The sequence below is a fragment of the Polyodon spathula genome, chromosome 30, assembly GCF_017654505.1.
Source record: "Polyodon spathula isolate WHYD16114869_AA chromosome 30, ASM1765450v1, whole genome shotgun sequence".
Classification (NCBI taxonomy): Eukaryota; Metazoa; Chordata; class Actinopteri; order Acipenseriformes; family Polyodontidae; genus Polyodon; species Polyodon spathula.
The window spans coordinates 1,889,283-1,909,980 of NC_054563.1; the positions used below are offsets into that span (position 1 = coordinate 1,889,283).

A 20,698-nucleotide genomic window follows, 5' to 3' on the forward strand; every position below is an offset into this window, starting at 1 on the left:
ATACAGATCTTTTATACAAGAAACACAACAAAGCAAATCATGGAGCGCTCTTTGTACTGCGTGGGATGATCCATTCTGGAATGCAGGCAAAGTACCCAGTCTCCCATCAAGGGATCGCTCTGATATTGAGGGCACAATCTACTTTACAAGAGGAATGGGACAAATATCAATTCACTAGTACAGTAAAGGCTGAAATCCCTTCCTGGCTGACTGAGTGACTAAAAGGACAGATCAGAGAGTTCTACTGGCACAGCACCTGCTTTTGAACATTAAATAAAATACATTTACATATACATTCACATGCAAAAGTAGTTTGTAGAAACCATATTTTACTACTCCCTGCCACCCCCCTACAAAAAAAGATTTTGATTTTACTGAATGAAAATCAATCTTCAGATTGCTATTTTGATTCACATTATTTTTGTTGTTTTGCAGCATGCAACCTATATATATATATATATATATATATATATATATATATATATATATATATATATATATATATATATATATACACATATATATATATATAATAATTTTTTTTTTTACCTATAATGTTTTATATATTCTACCAACCAAAAATGAGCACCCACAATGTAAATGATATTGTACGAATACAAAATAATTTTTTCAGCAACGTAAAAAAGAAACTGGACTCACCATGACGATCATCCGTAGCTTGTGCATCTAACAAAGCAAGAGACAAATCCCAACAGACAAACAGTCCCTCTATGCAAAGAATATATACATACATACATACATAATATGCAAAGAATATACATACATACATATATATATATATATATATATATATATATATATATATATATATATAGAGAGAGAGAGAGAGAGAGAGAGAGAGAGAGAGAGAGAGAGAGAGAGAGAGAGAGAGAGAGAGAGAGAGAGAGAGCAATAGGTGGGGTGTGAAGGGATGATAAATCTACACCACAATATGAAAAACAACTGTTCCCAAGTATTGTTCCACATTGTACTGCATTGTAGAACAGGAATAATGTTCTAACTCCCCATATGCAAAAATCACAAAACTATTCTAGATTGTTCAGCTTTGTCATGAAGACCTGCTGTATCAGGGTAAAGATCGGCACTGTTATAGTCCCTTCCCTTCCTCAAATCAACATAGTATTTAAATCATCCTATCATGGTATGGATACATTACCAATACAGCCTACAATCTTTAAACATACAAAGCAATTTACTTGCTGGACAATTAACCAGACGTGTCACAGTAAAAAGAAATGGTGCTGCATTAAACAAAGAAGCCAGACCGAGCCTGATCCGTGCAGGGGAACATGAAACACGCACATTTCAGCAGTCATGATGCTTTACTTACGCATGCGCCCCTGTAAACTCTCTTCTTGCGCTTCAATCTCTGTCGCAGACAGATTGAAATTACTCTGCCAAAGGTGATTTTGTTGTCCATAACTACGTAACTTCACATCGATTGAATGGATGTGGAAATGGTCTGTGGTTATTTGAAAAGGATCGAGCGGTGCTTCTCAGCCTCAATATGGCTATGCCGGAGAGTCTCTTATTATTAAGCCTGTAGTGAATCGAGCAGTAATTCGAGCCCAGTTCATTGCAGCAGGTCTTTTGATTTAAATCCAGCGTCACTGGCAATGTCAGGAAGAGATTAAAAGACTCTGGTGACCAGCTGCTCAAACCACCTTTCAATGTGTTTTCCCAGTGAAGGCTGGGAGGTATGGCAAACACAGGGCTGCCATCACATATATATATATATATATATATATATATATATATATATATATATATATATATATATATATATATATATAATAAATCATTTTCTATAAACACACTTACCAGCTGTAATGGTAAGAGGATCCAACAGCCATTAATATTTATAGTAGTGCAGGAGTAAACAGATTTAACATGCCTCTTGGTTTCTGTGATGTTTACAATACACTTTAAAAATTCTGTGTCACTCTAGATCTGTTGCTCCATGTTATGTTATTATTATTTCCAACCCCTAATTCTGTCTAACTAGCTTTCAGAAAATTTCAGTAAACAGACAATGTCTATGATTATCTGATTCAACTACTTATGCTTTAAATACTTCCAGGGCTTGACATTAACTTTTTGTAATACCTGCAAAGTGGGCGAGTTAAGCAAGGTTTTAGCAGCCCTCAGTGAATGCAGCCTGTCTGAACAGGGTAGGGAGGCAGTGCTTAGTGTCGAGCCCTGGCTTTGCTGACAGCCAACAGCAGCAGGACTGTGCAAACGCTGTGTTATCAAGATATAAACAAGGGGGCGATCGGTTCAGTATCACTTCAGCCTACTGGTCCACTTCAATCTCCCACCCCACCCCCTATGCTCTTCGTTTGGCGTACTGAAACCAAATAAAACAGGAAGGAAGTAAGGATGTCCACTAAAACTCAAAGAGCTCAATACTGTTCTGATGAATTTGCCCTAGCAGTTTTATTTAATTCCCATCTATCTGTATCTGTCTACCCACCGATCCACTGAAGTACATGAAGCACATCACTTTTCTGTAGTCTTATAATAGGCTGTCTATGAGTCAGTGTATTATGACAACTGGAAAACATTACAGAATTCAAAGTCTTTGTGGTTTGCAGCTTAAACAGTAGCCTACAAAATAAAGTCACTTCCTGGCAGGCGACAGCATATTATTATGCAGACAAACTACATCTACACGTGCAGCGTGAACAGTACAAACAGATTCAGAAGAAACACAAACACACGTGCTTTGTGAAGAAAAACTAAATGCTCCATGCCATGTCACAATTAATTAACAGTTAATTAGCTCACTGTGTAATCCAAAAATAATTGAATTGCTTGGGTTATTAAAAAAAAAAAAAAAAAAAAAGATTTATAGTTCAATTTCCCCTGTATTTCAGTTTCTTTTGTTTTTTAATAGGTCAGTTTTATTCATATTTTAATACGTCAACATTATTTATATATGCATTCTGGATTCTGAATTCCTCAGGGCACATTAATTGTTCAGATATCCAACGTGAGGGCTGGGAGGAAGTCGACTTTCTATTACGGGATAAACTTCCAAAACCTTTTTCCAGTTAAAAACATTTTAAAACACCAAATAAATAAAAATTCAACCCTTTTCTGGTTATCTACTTACTTTATATACTGATTACAGCTCTTCTCCTTTTCAAGATGTCAAAACAGAAGAATTTACGATAACCTCAAGCACAATTCCTGTGTAACTTTAACACTGTGTGCTTCCTTACGATCTTAAGTTCTGAATCTCATTACAGGATATGAAACTGGTGAAAATGCAATGGAATGCAAAGTGAATACACTTTTTAGAAGGTATGCTTGCAAAATGTCCTGAAGGAATCACATCACAGACCCTCTGCAATTATTCCCAACTGCAGTACTGCACATGTGGGGCTGCACTGCTTACAGGAAGACAGACCTACATTAAAGCTTAGCAGGGCTAACTGATGTAGCTAAAAAAAAAAAAAAGCAGTCTTAACGATTTGTTTTGCATCTTGTAATGGCTTGCTATCTCAGCCTATTGAATTGAATGGGGAGGCACGGGCTGGAGGTGAGCCGCTAACCTCCCGGTTCAAAGACCAGTGTCTTCCCATTCAACCAAACAGCAGGCTGTGCAGTGGAGAGGCGAGTCCGGGGCTTATGCTGAGGTTACTACTATTAGCCACCAGCCTCTAGGAGGGTAGTCTCTTTAGGCTAAGGAAGGGGGTTGGCAAGATGAAAAGGAAGCATGAAAAGAAATTGTGAAACTGACCACTACAAACTCTTCCATGCTTCCAGTGTCCTGAGCATGAGGTCTCTATAGAAACAAAGACACAAACGAAAAGAGAGAGACACGTTATATTGTAGGCAGTTGCAAAGTCGATCAATGCAGCAATCGTTCACTAAAGTAAACCATTTCAAAGAATACATTTTATTCGCTATTCTTGAGAACATGAACTATTGTAAAACAGAGTATCCACTAATTACTGCAGCAGTCTAAACAGGTTTCCATATTGTCCCTGGTTTATCTACACTTACTGTAACAATTCAGACATACTACTTACAAGTATGATAAACTCTCTGTATAACACAAACACACACATTATATATATATATATATATAAACACACACTTGAATTACTAGATGTGCAGTTACTTAAACCAAAACATTATTTGCACGTCCCCAGCATTTCCCCGGCAGTATTTTTTTGCAAGTTCAGGGAGTGAGGAAACAGACAGTCTGCTTCATTTCCCATCATAACAGATTGGAAGTCTCTTGTACAGTAAATAGGAGTCCGGTGGGGCTGGGCAGCACAGTGGTTTAGCACTACTGGTAAGTGGAGCTCTAGTTTCAAATCAGACCCATGCTGGCAGTGAATGATCTAAAGCCATTATCTGTTCCTGTGCTCCTGTGCTGTTCAGTCTCTGTCACCTTGCACCAGCTGCTTAAGCCATGAAAAAATACAGAACAGTGTATGGGAATTGTCCAAGGACCCCGCGAACCAGGCATGACTGTGCTGCTGAAATAACTGTGATCAGAAAAGAAGCAGCTGTTCTTTTCCAGTAAGGAGTCCTTGCTCCTTTTGGGGCATGCCAGCCTTTTGGCAAGTGATGCATCGCCATAGTACTAGCAGGGAAGGCTGCTGTTGGAACTTATTTTAGATTTTATCTGGAGGGGCTGTCAAAAAAAGTAATTGCAGCTATAAAGTATGCTGAACTACCTACTTCATAAAAGCACAACTTTGATTTACTGTGTTTCTTGTTTGTACTCTTTGAGTCTCTGATTTAGAACTGGTATTGACCTATTGTAATGGTGAAAGGCAAAAGTTCAATGTTATTTTCAAGCCTCCAGTTATTACTTTGACAGTTTTACTATGAACTGCAGTAAACTGTCCACTCTAGCCACTCAAGAGCCCCTTCAAAAAGCTTGAAGGCAGTTACTCTATGGCTTTTAAAATGATGGGTTAGCAAATGATGCACAATTCCAGGGCGACCGATGCTTCTCCGAGCACCCACCCAACCCCCTGCCCCACCCCACCAACTAATCGTGCAATCATCTTGTAATGAAGCAAATACAAACTGTCACAACAAACCCATAAACAACGCTAACCACTGCAGCCCAACTCCTTAATATAAATACCTCTCAAATACATCCTTATTTCTTTCATTGGCTCTAAATTACACAAGCTCCCAACAGATAGAAAAACAGGCGCTCTTAAAAGGTGACACCAATGCTATTGTAGCTATGGGTAACAGAGGTGAATGGCATGCCCCATTGCAAGTATTAAAACAATATTTAATTATTACAATTTAACTAATACAAGAGACTACAAAATAGAGGTATTTTACAACAAAAAAATGAGAGCTCATAGAATGTGGTGTTGTCGGTGGTCATGGTACAATTATTCCATGGTGCTGCAGCTCCACCCCGAAGGCCAGTCTGTATTTAACATGTATCTGTCTGAACAGCGCTTCCAGTTACTATTGGACTATACTGCACAGCAATAATGCACAGTCAGGCCTTAAACATCTGCACTGTCACCGTGGGGAACCGAGATCACTGCAATACATTCAGCCTTAATCAAATACCGGCACCTCTCACTCGCAACTGAACTGTGCAGTTTTTAACGTGTGGTTTTGGACGTGCCTTTTACAGTAGAAACGTTTGAGGGTGAGCTACAGTTGTGTTGTCTGAGAATTCACTGTCAGGGTCAAGTCCTGTAAACTGTCAGGGATCAAAACATCTCAATGGTCTCTAAAGCAGAAGAACACGCATTCAAAGCACGTATTCAAATACTGAACACTGGTGGATATGGGCTTTAGATAAGACAGTATTGTATCAAGCAGCATTTGAATAGGAAAGTGTGAGTTTTATAAAATGGTAAGAATAGGGGGCAATCTCACGTCAAACACAACCAGAGGCTTGCAGATACTGGACCAAGATTCATTCGAAAATAAGGGATCGATATCTTAGGGGTCTTTTTGTCCCATTACGGATGAATATAAACAGATTATTAATTGTACTAGAACATTTCGGGAGTTGAAAAGGTTAATAGTGTTTAAAAACAATGTTTGTGTCCAATACTGTAGTTACAGTTACAGACGCTATTTCAGTGAACAGTACGCACTGCATGGTAAACAGATACTGGCGTCAGCACCAAAGCATCCCTGCAACCATGTTTACTTTGTTAAAGAACCGAAATAACAAACACAGAACTATAAATAGAACTGAAAATTATAAATTGTATTTTTTGAGTTGGCTTATAAAGCTCCTTGTGGTTTTTCTTTTCAGAGGAGCCAGTGGATATTGTGACTTTAGGGTTTGAAACCTGTCTCTTAACAGGACAAGAAACAGAGCCGTCGCAATACAAGTGCCAATTTCAGCTCAGCAAAAAAAAACAACAAACAAGCTGGAAAGCCTGGAAACCTTCAAGGCTTGAGAATTCGACTGTAGCATTTTAAAAAGGACTGTCATTGGAAGAATGCATGCGTGAATACTGTAGCATTGTAGCAAGTTTTACCAGCTGCATTACAGGCATACCTGTCAACACTGAGCTTTCAAAATACAGGAGCTTTTGTAAACTGAAATGTCATACCTGTCAACTTTTGAAAACACAAAATTAAGTGTGGTGGCTAGGTGGAATCCGTGATACCTTTTTTTACTGTTTCCCCAGTAGAGCGGGGGGGGTTGGGGGTGGTGATGCAGGTGCGTGGCTAAGTATGTCAACTTGCCTTGTGCACTGAACACATGCCTGCCCCTGCGTCCTAAACCCTGCTAGGTACAGACGGGGACTGCAGTAATCACACACCGGCCATGGATTTTGTAGACATTAAAGGTCTGCTGACATAAGGGGGGTTAACAGTACAGTTCTGAACAACATACAGGAGAAAATCTGTCAGTCACATAGGCTGTCATTTGGAAAAAAATAAAACTGTACAGTACAGGCTCCCAGTGGAGCGATGGAAATAAACTGATCTGCAGTACGCCCTGTGCAGTACAGGCTCCCAGTGGAGCGATGGAAATAAACTGATCTGCAGTACGCCCTGTGCAGTACAGGCTCCCAGTGGAGCGATGGAAATAAACTGATCTGCAGTACGCCCTGTGCAGTACAGGCTCCCAGTGGAGCGATGGAAATAAACTGATCTGCAGTACGCCCTGTGCAGTACAGGCTCCCAGTGGAGCGATGGAAATAAACTGATCTGCAGTACGCCCTGTGCAGTACAGGCTCCCAGTGGAGCGATGGAAATAAACTGATCTGCAGTACGCCCTGTACAGTACAGGCTCCCAGTGGAGCGATGGAAATAAACTGATCTGCAGTACGCCCTGTGCAGTACAGGCTCCCAGTGGAGCGATGGAAATAAACTGATCTGCAGTACGCCCTGTGCAGTACAGGCTCCCAGTGGAGCGATGGAAATAAACTGATCTGCAGTACGCCCTGTGCAGTACAGGCTCCCAGTGGAGCGATGGAAATAAACTGATCTACAGTACGCCCTGTGCAGTACAGGCTCCCAGTGGAGCGATGGAAATAAACTGATCTGCAGTACGCCCTGTGCAGTACAGGCTCCCAGTGGAGCGATGGAAATAAACTGATCTGCAGTACGCCCTGTGCAGTACAGGCTCCCAGTGGAGCGATGGAAATAAACTGATCTGCAGTACGCCCTGTGCAGTACAGGCTCCCAGTGGAGCGATGGAAATAAACTGATCTACAGCAAGCCCTGTGCAGTACAGGCTCCCAGTGGAGCGTTGGAAATAAACTGATCTGCAGTACGCCCTGTGCAGTACAGGCTCACAGTGGAGTGATGGAAAGGCTGATCCACAAGCACCGTTGATAGGAAGCAGTTTGTCAGGCCAGTGCTCAACAGCAGATAGTATACTATACAATATTGGGGTCCAAAAACATTTACAATACAAATGTATTAGTATATAACACAATTCACGTCATGGCCACCCACAGCACTGTACAAAGATCAGAACAAGAGAGCTCTTCTGTACAATGCACCCCATGTATAGCTATAGTAGATTCTTTACTGCCAAACAGTCCAGAGTAAAATCTTAAAAGAGTCTTTCAATTTCTAGCACATTTCTAACTATAAAAGGTAGTGTAGAAGCATTTCAGACTTGAAATCGATTGGTCAGATTACAGTGAAGGCAGTGTCTACAGGCAGTGGTCTCCATGTCACAATACTGTATTTGGTGACCACTCTTTTAAACTTTCTTTCTTAACATTTCCTGACAAAACAAGTCTCAGGAGCAGAATGAAGAAGTGGTCAATCATCAACCAATCAGAGCCAACGCAAGCACCGGCACGGCTATCAATAGCAGCCCACATGAATCGCACCAGGGAGCGGATTTGAGATGCAAACCAGAAGTGCAGAGCTGAACCAACTGAAAGCTCACGTAATCAGCAAGCCAGTGTGACCGATGCAGACATTAGGGCTTTGTAATAGAAGTTACTGTAACATAAAAAGGAAGCTGTAGGAGGAATCAGAATGCAAGCACAAACCATGACAATGAAAGAGCTGGAAACAAACAGCAAAGAAGTGCCTGTTGCCAATGCGACTGGAGGGCAGATTACGAGGGTCTGCCGAGGGATTGCTGGAGCTCTGCTGTTGGACACATCACAGAAACACTGCTCTGACTGCGTGCTGGAGGGGACACTCATTAGTGATCTGCACTGCTTTCCAGCGCACACCCAGTACAACACTCCGATCTTCTGTGATCTCCAAAGGTGGCCCCGACAATCTGTGCTCCAATCATGTTCCATTAGAAATTCTGAATCCAGCCCCATTTGCAGGTTTAAGAAGGTCTTTCAGTTTAGGTCAAAACAAAACAAAATAGAAAGAGACTGACTGCCACCCAGATGTCCAAACTTACAAGAAAAAATCGCTGCAAACTCTCACACTGCACTGCACTGCACTGCACTGAACGAAGCATGGAGGCTCCACCAGCAACATGTGAAGGACACTCGCCAAGCACTCCAGTATGTGAAGAGTAGGGATCTTCAATTCCGTTTCACTTCCTAAACTTTTACATGCAGGGACTTTTTGTAACCGATCCATCAAAAGCAGCAACATTAATGTTTTTAAGACTATCGGAATTAGTTGAAAGACATTTGTATTTGCTGTGTTAAATCAATATAACAGTGATAACAGATTTAAAGAGCTGATACTGTTTATTATATTAACTATGATATAAAACCACTAGCTTTCAAGACCCAAAAAGTCTATTCTTCAGGTAAAGCTGTTTCAATGTGAAAATAATCCACATTATAGCTATTCTGACAATCAGAACATGCAATCATATTGGAAAAATAAACAATTGTACAGATCTGGAGAACAGCACTCCAGTATTAAAGAAATGTAATGCACGCAGAGCCACCTTTCTGACTCAAAGAGTTTCCTTTCTACTGTACACAGTAAAAACTATTGCATTCTATAGTAAGAAACACTGCTGAAACGCTGTTGAACTACAGAGTCAGACTTCAATGAATTCTCCAAACAAAATCATTTCAGCAGAATAAAACACCTGGCTCAGAAAGCAACACAGAGCAGTAGTGAAGTTTCATGGCAAACGTGTTAGTTTGAAAAACAAAATAAAAAAGTCTAACTCATTTGTAAAGAACAGTAATGGAGTTAAACATAACTACTTAAATTTCCTTCTTTCTTTTATTAGTGCAACAAAAGCCTTCTTACCCACAACCTTCCATAGCGAACAAGGAGGCCCCACAACTTAAACATGGCTGAGAGAAACCATGGCCGGGTGCTGAGTGCGGTCTGCCTGCCTGCTCCGGATCCCAAGAGGAAGGACAAACCCTCGAAGATCCTTCAGCCAGCAGCTATTCTGCCGATTAGAAAACTTCCTGCAAAAGGATCTGGACTCCATTCCCGGGGGCTATCGGGAGGGGTATTACTGGGCTGAGCTGGATGGGCTGCTCCCTTTCCTGTGGTAACAGGAGGGGGAAGCTGGATACAGTGGCACTTGCACAGATGATAGAACAGGCAATCTGGACAGGAAGCCAAAGCAGATGTGCAGAGACGGGGGGAAAAATGCTTTTTGTCTTGTTTTCTGTCATAGCAAACAGGCCAAAAAAGGAATGTATTGACGCTGCAGAGCTGTCTGAGTCAGTGAATGCAGCCACAGCAACCAAATCCTCCAGACGAAGTTATATTTTTTCTCATTCTGCTGCGTCCCACATTGCATTATAGTGTACACATTACACTCTGCTTAAATTAGGTATCTAACTAAGTGATGAATGACCTTATACTTCCGAGTGGGGAAGTCATCATTTCATCAGTGTTGCCATCATTATCACTGAAACTGCACCTGCCTACAGCACTACTGCCAGCATTTTCAATATTGCAATGCGTGGGGTGATCAGTTTAAGCAACTTAATTTGATTAAAGGGTTAATCAACTAGAGAGTTGCTCCCAAAGATATATCACACACCCATTGCTGTTGTAGCAGTATGACTTATAATGCTGCAGGGCTACCGCTTATTGTTTTAGGAGTGGTGTTACAACTTTGATACTGGAGGCTTTACAGTAATTACTTTGCTTTTGTGTTTTTAATTTTCAAGTAGATCCCCTCGATGGATTAACAGTGTTACTGGCACTCGCTGTCACCTATCATCTTCTAAATTAAAAGAAAGAAAAAAGAAGAAATCTAGCCAATTATAACTCACTCAGAGAGATGGGTCCTGGCAGAATGAACAGTGATGTTGTCATCCGTACTAGTGTCTGATACTAAGCACTGTGTCTCGAAACTTAGAAACTCTATTTAGTCTCAGTTCATTCTGAAATTGTAAGTTATATAGCTACTGCACCCGATCTCACATCCTCAATGTAATGCTGTTTTGAGGTTGACAAGACATTTTTGAATAAATGAACCGTTTAAAATTGTGCAGCAGCTATCCAGGGAAGATAGTAACTTGCAGCTTGCATTCATAACACTACTGCCTGAGTTTGAGAGTGACTTCTGACTCTATTGAGGGACGTTACAATCCAGCTACACGTAGAGTAGCTTCAGGTTCAAATGCCAGGTGTTCAGATGACCGGGAGTTTCTCGTGTATTTGTCACACACCCTTTGCTATGTTAGGCCTGCCAGCGAATCGAGTCGGTCTGTCATTCAAAGAGTGCAAGAGAAAGTACACTCTCTACTTGATCAGAGGTGGCACCGAACACACATAATACTATCAGGAGACACTCAATCTAAATGACTAAGAATTCAAAATGACTAAGTGTGTTTCAAAATGGTCTTTAGTCCTCTCAGATTACACAGTGCCTCACTCTTAAATGTAAGAAGCAGTGATTTATTGGTTAATACAGGACAAGGAAACTGTTCACAAAACATGTTAAAGCTTCAGTTACTGGTATCTTCCTTGACACTAGTGAGCAATCACCAATGAACAAATATTTCACATACTTGAATAATCTACAGTACATATTTCTACAAGTGTTTACTGTACCATTCAATTAGGTAATCTTAGATTTTTTTTTACAGATACGTTTTTTGAAATACTGTACACTGCAGGACTATATTGCTGGGAATAAAATGAATTTCACAAATGACTGTACATTTATTTACCACAGAGCTGCTGACTAATGACTAAGCATAACGCAATTCTAAATGAGACTGCTAGCATGAAATTGAACTGGCTGTTTAATTCATTAATATCACAGTGACATTAAAATCGGACAAACTACTGTACAGATTAACAAGTATGCTTAATCGATCTTTACAGTTACTGAGTTTTCAATTAAGTTAATATCCCACCAACAATATTAAACCTTCAGGGAATTCTCACAGTGCGAGACAGGGCACAGACTCAAATTCACACAGGGGGGTTTAAAAACAGTCCAGATTTTGGACGGTTGCTTCATTTCATTATCATTATTATCATTATTATTATTAATAATAAGGTGAATTCACAAAGGGACGGTGTGTCACACTAATTTATGAACTGACGAGGAGGTGAATTCACAAAGAGAAGGGACGGGGCGTGACGCTGTAATTTCTGGACGAATCGCTGACATGATGTGTGAGCGTGGATACAGAGCCATATGAACTGAAGAGGAGGTGAATTCACAAAGAGAAGGGACGGGGCGTGACGCTGCCATGAAAACGATCTGTTGACCGACAGGTTTGAAAGTTGTACTCACATGATCCCTGTGGCTGTGTGAAAGGGATATGGTGGTATTATACCACAATTTCGTGCTGCGTGAATGGGTATCTGAAATACATTTTTTAACGATTTTGAGACAGCTCAGTATCGGCATTTGCGTGTGAAAGGGGCTTAGACTGCTAATTTGCTGAATGTTTAAACCTTTTACATATATAGGGAATTTTCTAACCAATCCATCAAAAGCAGCAACATTAATGTTTATAAGACTACAGGAGTGCAACATTTTTGTGTATATGGAAAAAGACAAATATGAAATAAATGATGCCTGTTTACTACTGTGTAAACACTACATCTGACCTCTACACCTGAAATGCATATCTTTAACAGTTAAACCATTAGGAATTTTGTTTAAACGCTGAACAAAACTCTCAGCGAGTAGGACATGCAGAAAATCCAAATCCTCACTTCCTTACTGTACTCCCACCCTGACTTTCATGTACTGTCTGAGCCAGCCAAGCCAAGAGAGAGGAAGCAATGTACTAAATAACAGCAAATAAATCCCAGCAGGAAAACAGCTGTCAGAGCCAGTGTTAGCGGAGATGTGTTACAGTACTTTTTCCACAGCACCGAAGCCCTGCAGCCCTTCAGACAAAACAATGAAGAAGAGCAGTGGCCATGAAACGAAACGGGATGCGATAAATAAATAGGAAGCTACGCTTTCTCGCCGCCGTCCTTGAAACCCTCATGCTACAGAGCAGTTCCGAGTTTCCTTGCATTCATTACAGACAGGACCCTAGCTGCAGTGCGCTGAAAGCAAGGAAAAAGCCTTGTGGCTATCTGACCGCGCTGGGCTTATCTTTAAAAACTCAAGGCTGAGCCATATTCATGTATTTTCAGCTATTAAATCAAGATTCAGCACTGAAAAAACAAAAGAAAAGAAAAAACAGAGATGAAACAGAGCAAATATTTCAACCACTAAAGCTTCCTAAAGCGCTAAAACTTGACAGCAATACCATTCAAATCACTGTGAAACACACTGCTGTGCACTGCTCCTGTTCACATATAACTGGATCCAGAGACCCCCAGACTCTCAGAACGGCTGATTCCCACAATCAAACCCCCATTAAAAAGAGCAGCCAAGGAGCACTTCAGGCACACTGCAAAATAAATATCTGAGCAGAATCTGAGCTTCTAACATAAAGAGGCAATGTATCTAAAATCAGTGCAATCGCTACGGTGACCAGCATGCATCTTCATGAGAGTGCTAGTCAGACACCATGAGATACCCAGTAGTAGTGTCATACCAGTCCAAGGGCCCTCTTTTGAACATCACTCAAAACTCCTTAGAGACTCTGCAAACAACACTGCAGCAGCTTCAAGTAAATATTAACTACCAGGACTGGAACAGACAGGAAGATCCACAGTCGAATTCCACAGCTCCGCAATTACTGTCATTTAATAAAAAGTAAAGCTGGAGGCAATATAGGAGGTGCAGTACACAGACACAATACCACATAGCCTACAAGTTAGCTTTTACATTTAAGTGCAGTTCACATATTAGTATCCCAATACCCGATACTGAGAAGAAAATAAAGCTAGCATTTTTTGTTATGTGAAAAGCATGTTTACTGCACATGAATTGGGGCTGCTCACCGATTCTGATTCATCAGACCTTGAGAACATCCAGCTCTATATTGTGTTTGAAGGTAAGCTTTTCTATCATATTTAATATTATTACTGTTTTCTGATGTATGTAATGTTTAGAATGTTAAATCAAAGCGTACTGCGTTACATTATTTAACCATTTGAATCTGAATTTATACAAGGCTGGTTTTCAAAGTGTAGTGCCAACTCTAAATAAATAAATGCATTTAAAAGTAAACGGCATCATACTTTGAAGTAATTTTGATATAATTTCTAAACAGCGAATGTCACAAAAGTACAGAACACTGTACAGCGCTTAAAACCCAATTAACTTAAGCCGTCACCTTTCATGGACAAATAACAAAATACACAGATAATGAATCAGAAATGGTTGACGTCACCAATCATTCGCATACCCAATACAATTATGACCTTGCTCAGGTCTGGCTTACAAGGTAAGAAATCAACATTGATTCAGAGAGGACAAAAAGGCTTTCAATTCACAGTGTGGGTGCCTACCAGATTTCAGACAAAAGAAGTCCACAGCTTTCAGAAAGCAGACTCCCTGCAGAACAGTCAATGTGCAGCTTCAATAGGAAGCCACACTTCATACAGTCCAGGGTCATTCCTGTACATTAAAAACCAGGGACAATTCAAGTACTATCTGTCTGCGCTCTCAAGATATTTTACTGCAGATGTGTAGCATGTTATGGGCTCTTATTTAGAGCAGACCTTTTGAGATCTGAACCAAAGAATACATAGCAAAAAAACAAAAGCATATTAAAAACAGCCTGATTTCATAAGCCTGCATTTCACCATTACCAAATGCTATACAGTAAAGTATCCGCAAATGAATAATTCTTTCATGTCTTAATTTGTTGCAACAGATTTGCAGTCACACTGGTCAGTAGACCAGACCCTGCACCGCTGTGTTCTCCCTACAGTCCGTAATAAAAATGCTAATTTTTCCAGAACACATTTTTTATATATTCTGAAAAAACTGAACATGTAACCCTATGTAAGCGTGACAAACACCTCCTTGAACCCCCCCCCCCCCCCCCCCCCCAATTCTGATCCATTGAGAAAACATGCTGAGGAAGCTCAAGTTGCATCACAAGAGCACCAGGCTTCTCTAGCTGCTGCAATAATGGAAGTGCTGTACAAGCACAGGCGTCCATTAGGCCGGCTGCCAGGGATATAGGACCTTGCGGGGAGAGAACAACAACAGGCTGCCCTCACAGGCAGCGGGGTCGAGAGTGCTTTCTTTAGAGCCTAATACCCTGCCAGGAAGTGCCCAAGCGAGAGGGAGGATGGGCATGCTTCAGGAGGTTACGCAAGGTCACTTTTACTCCCACTGCTGCAGACATAGAAAAGAACTCCAATCCCAACTTGTGCTGCTCTGCTAATTGCCAAAGGTAAAGGAGACCTTCCAAACTATCGCTATAACACCACTGAAGTATCCATGTTGCTGTATACGGTAGGCTACCCACTGAATAAAGATACAGGTCTCTTTTAGGTCTAAAAACTGAATTACAAATAAAAGTTCTCATTTATCACACAAGCACTTGTTTTTCTTCTTTTGGCACACTTGCCGTGATTTAAACCAAAACGCAGTTTCACTACAGCAGAAATAAAACAAAAAATGTTTATTTGAAATTGACTGTAGCCTAATTGTATAATATTGTATATACAGTACTTTAGGGCAATGGAATAGAGGGAATATTCTGGAGGTTGGTTTTGCCTCACCTTGCAACTGCCACCTGCAACAACCATGGTTGACATCCCCCATTATTCTGTCTCAGGGAACGGGCCATTGTTTTTTCATCTCAAGGGCATATCCCTTCCCATTGTTATACAAGTAAGCTGGGGCCGCTCTCTCTCGGTATCTCTCCAGTTAAGCCTATACGTACGCACTTATGTCACCTCCTATGTTCTAGAATGTTGAGATACTCTGGACTGTCTACAGTACCTGCCTACTAATAAGGCTAATAAGGGTCCAGTGAGCTGATTGTGTGGCTTGTCTTTATTATAAGTTCCAGACTGAGATGAATTGCGAAGCTGTCCTACTCTATGCTACGGACACATTTACAAACCCCAGACAAGCCCACTCTTGAAACACAAAGGCTTTGTGTTCCGCCTGACAGGAAATTGTCTGATTATTTCTGTGTGCTTTACCATACCCGATTCACATGACTTAATACATCAGTTAAAAAAAAAAAACACAGTTTCAGTAACTTAGTTAAATATATACTGTACTAAAAAAGAAAGAAACCATCAAATCCCAGTTCCAACACTTACTTTGGATCTAAAAAGTGGCAGATTTCTCTTTTTTTTAATAAAACACAGGAAATTGGATTGTGGAAAGCAAAAGCCTATGCACTGATACTGCAATGGTAATGCAGCTTATATAAATAAAATGACAGCTAAAGGGCACAAGCTCAGACACTGATCGGTTCTGAAAGGATGATGTTTGTTCTCCAAGGAATCTGCTACTTCGTTATACTGCTGGCATTCAACATTTTATACTGTTGGCATCTATTATTGGAAAACTTAATAAATGCAATTTCTGTTAAGTTCCTCTTTTAAGATCTCTGTTATTACCAAACAAGGGCTTTGTTGAGGGCTGGCTTGAAAATGGTTGGCCAGGGAAGGTGCCTAAAGTCTCTGCCATGCTCCTCAAACCACAATTCTGGCTAGGTAGATGGGTGGATGACCAGCGTGAAAGTTGCCCTCACGGGTAAACTTGATCCGCAGGAGTGCTTAAGTAAACTATGGCAGCTTTATAGAGCTGCAGGGATCACATATCACGCTACATGAACAGCCTCATTTACATCTCTAATTAATCAGGTACAAAGGTCCCAACAGAGGACAGGTACGTATAATTGTGTAAAGAAAAAAATAAATAAAAGGAAGAATAACTTGATACCCGCAACCCTCCTTGGAGAACCTCTTTGTGTTTGGTGCCAATCCCAGGTAAACGGGTCTGACACGTTAATGAGGACTGCTGCTATTTGTGTCCATGGCAGTACAATATCATGCTGGAGACGTGCCATTAAAAGGCAAAGAGCAGTCAAATCGAACGGAAATGGCCATTCAGTCTACTAGAAGCTCATGTGTACCTCCTTTGTGTTATTGATTGAGCAGTCCACTTAACTGTGAGGGGTGAAGGATGATCCCTAATTATCCAGAACTAAAGACAGCTGGGTCCCATATTGACCTGCGTTTTCCTACAAAACATGAATGACCTTGTTTTATATCATATTTACCCTTAAAGGGTATTTAAGCTTTCAATAGAGGCAGGTTATTAGCAATTAGAAACCAAGTAATTTAGGAACAGTTGTTTATTTCATTTTATTTTGTTGCAGACTCCAGGACTTTGACGGTACATTTTGCTTTTAGTTCCAAAACCAGACCCATTCTAAAAATACTCACAGCCTCTATTAAAAGAAAAACCTGAGGTACAATGAATACTCAAAGATTTGTCCTCCCAGCCCTAACAATAAATCTAAAAAGCACACAAATGAGATTTGAATGTTGCTGTTGCCTTTTCAGACAGTTCAGCACTTTGTAAAGATGATGAGCTACATATTGTACAGATTGGCCTGTTGAAGCTGTGCTCAGAGACACAGAAAAGCAGGCCCAGATGGCACTGCACAGATCAGCCACCATCTGCCATGTGCTTTGCTGGTGACATAACTGGATGGGATTCTGAGAAGCGTGTACGTGTACAGCTAGCTGCAAGCAATTCTCATCCTGCAGTCACAAAGATTTGCAGTAGCTTCTAACTCTTCCAAATTGAAAATTACAGGAGAGCTATCCTGCACTCCACGCGGAACGCCTTTACTAGATGCGCCACGTGGGAGCCCCTTTTAACATCCATTTTTATTTAAAGTACATTTTTGGCACTGCTTGAAACCTTTTTTTGAGATTTCAAATACACTTGTCATGGATGTGTTTTATTGTATTATTATTATTGTCTGTTTGTGATTGAAACAGTTTCTATAAGCAGATGTTCCATGCTGTTGCACAAATCCCAAATTGAAAGACTCATGGTCCACTTTCTCTCTATAATCAGGGGCTGCTCTGGGTGTCTGCATGGGCTCAGTGGTAGCCGCAGTCCGTGCCCTTTCCCACAAGGAGGGAGGAATGTAAATGTAACAGATATACAGGACAGTCAACAAATGCAGAGAGTACATTAGTTTAGCTTCTATTGACTTTCTTTAACCTGGCAGCTAACTCAGCATCTCTGCAAGAGCAGAGGATATGACGGGTGATGCTTCATACATTTCCCATGTACTGCTCTCTGTAATGTGGGTTTACTCTGCGAGCTGGGGACCAGGAGGCATGTGCAAGGCGATGGAGCTGATAGCTGCTGTGCTCCTAGACTGGAATTCCTGTGCTTGGTCAAAAAATGTAAGTGATGTGTTTGACAGTGGTGGTGGGAAGGCATCTGCAGTACTGTTACTCCTGATCTCACAGCAGCTAATGGATAAACCGAAACCAGGAGCGAAACCCAAGAGAGACGCAAACTGAAAAATAATCAATCATGGAAAACCAATACAGCCTTCTGCTGGAGTTAGTCTGGTAAATATCATCATGTGTTTCTGTTTTTCAAATCTGGTCAGCACACTTTCTTTATGCAGGTCTTTTTAGATTGCTGTACTATATATTGATTTAGACTACTGTGTATATAAATGAGTGATATTAACAATTAATATTAACAATTCAACAAATTAACAGAGCGTTTGGACAAGCTCTTATCCATGTAAAAAAAAGTCCCCCCCCCCACAAATGAGACTGGGAAACACCTGTATTTCTGAATTACTGGTAACCGGGGTTTTTTGTCAGTCTTGCAAAACACTGGGCTTCATTTATAACTCTTGTGTAAGAAAGTGCTTCCTATCTTCTGTTCTTGTGTTCTGTAATAAATCCTTTCTTTTTTCGTTCACGGTTTACATAACTAACAGCCTGCGTCGTTAATGCAGAAATGTACAGGGAGAAAAGCCCCCAAATCTATTTCCTAAAACAGAAAGCTCTAGTCACTGTGTTATATTATTGATACCAGACCTGACGGTAATAATAATGATAGTGATAATATTAATAATAAAAGGAGCAGATCTAGACTATTGTACTGTTAATTAAACCGCATCCTCCTTCACCAGGCAGTGAAACTATAAAAAGGTGAGAGAACACAGGATTCAACAGCTGGTGAGCAGCCCCAGGTTCTTACATCACTTGAAATGAGCTTTATCAGAACACAGGTGCTGCAGGTTTCTCTTTCTCGTACCTAGTGTAATTCTGTCGCCTTTCCACTTGAAAGACAATAAAACACCAAATTAGAAGACAGCGAGCACTGTAACCGAATAGAACAAGCCAGCGAAATGTCCTCTTGGTAATTAAGAAAAAGTTTACTGGACCACCACGGCGTGAATTTCAAGGCAGCTATAGCATTGGAACAGAACATAAGTAGCTTTTCATAAACAGGGGTTTCTCAGTGTAGTGTCTACTGCCCTGAAAAAACATGCTATACATTAAGGCTTTACAAACACCAAGCCTTCCAGCAGAGAAGCACATCAGTTCTGTAATGGAAAGTGTTTTTCCTGCACTTGAGTGCTGAGAAGTCTGAAGCTTGGTGTCGTGTTACATTCCAGGCATTTGAACAGGAAGGATGCAGACATACTGGAGCTGCTTTTTTGCAGAGTGGAACGTCATGGTTGAGTACATTACAGTGAAAGGTTGTTAGGCACTATACAGGATACAGCCTCATTGCATTTTCCTTTTGAGTATGAACAAAGAAACAAACACACTAGCGATCTAAAAATAAATCTTCATCAACCAGATGTCCTTCCTGATTGTTATTTATTTCAGCGGGATGCCATGAAACACAGCTTCTCAGTTTGTTTCGAACATTTCGATGTCAATTGATCTGCACAGTAACTGCATTGCAGAATGTGCAACAAGCATGGGAGAAACAGCTCCAGGCATCTGTCACTTTCCGATCCCATGAAAATTCAGAACGCGCGCAGCAGACAGGCAGAGGCGGACCCCATCCTGATCTGTTATTAGATGAATCATGAGTACCAGACCCGGTGATAAGCAGGAGTGCGTGGCTGAATGCCCACAGTGGCACCGCATCATAAAAGCTTCAAAGCTGACCCCACCTCTAGAACAGCACTGTGCGTCAGAAAAAATGTTGCTTTTAATGCCACCAGTTAGTCCCCTGATTGACTACAAAATACAACCCCCGATTCCATGACTTCTTCCTGGAGTCCCACAAACACTCCCTGGCTGCTGTGTCCTGCAGCTCATCCAAGAACAGATCTGACTTCAAACTGGTTTTGTTGGAGAAAGTTTACAGTTTGGAGAATATCAAAAGGTAAGCTACTGTAATAAAATATTAAGAACAGAAATCTTACCAGTAACACTAAATGAATGTATTTGTGCAAACCAGATCATCGCTCGATAAACCCTAAAACTGCAAAAAATAAAATAAAATAAATAAAACACAAAGTCATGCACATAAAACCTTGGTTTGACTATTAACAACAAAAAAGAATGAGACAAAAAAAACTAACAGGTTGTGCTGGGTTTAAAAACCAGATTACAGAATCTGAAACTTTGGGCTAGAAAAGCCAAATAAGACACAATCTGATCAAAAAAAAGAAGAGATGCTGTACTAGTGGTACAGAACATCAATACAAACTGCAGCCAGACATTTCACCCCAAGAGCTACATGAATCACCTCTTCACTGATCAGCCTTTTAGTTGGGTATTTTTTAAAAAGCACCAAGGCTCAGAGTTACTCAAATTTACTTCTGTTGGGTTATTAAAAGTTTTCCTTAAAGACCACCTCCCTAAGAAATGTTAGTTTCAAATAGTTAAAACTTACTCTTTAACTCCCCAAGACTAATGGGATATTACAGTAATAGGGATCAAA

The 20,698-nt window shown here is 40.6% G+C and overlaps 1 protein-coding gene across 1 annotated transcript in view; it reads right to left on the bottom strand.

Moving 5' to 3' along the window:
• LOC121302926 (ribosomal protein S6 kinase alpha-3) overlaps nucleotides 1-20,698 on the bottom strand; it is a 53,060-nt gene that overhangs the window by 24,460 nt on the left and 7,902 nt on the right. Inside the window, exon 3 of the mRNA XM_041233282.1 lies at nucleotides 3,767-3,811. Coding sequence (XP_041089216.1) covers nucleotides 3,767-3,811 — 45 coding nt within the window. The remainder of the gene's footprint in view (nucleotides 1-3,766; nucleotides 3,812-20,698) is intronic.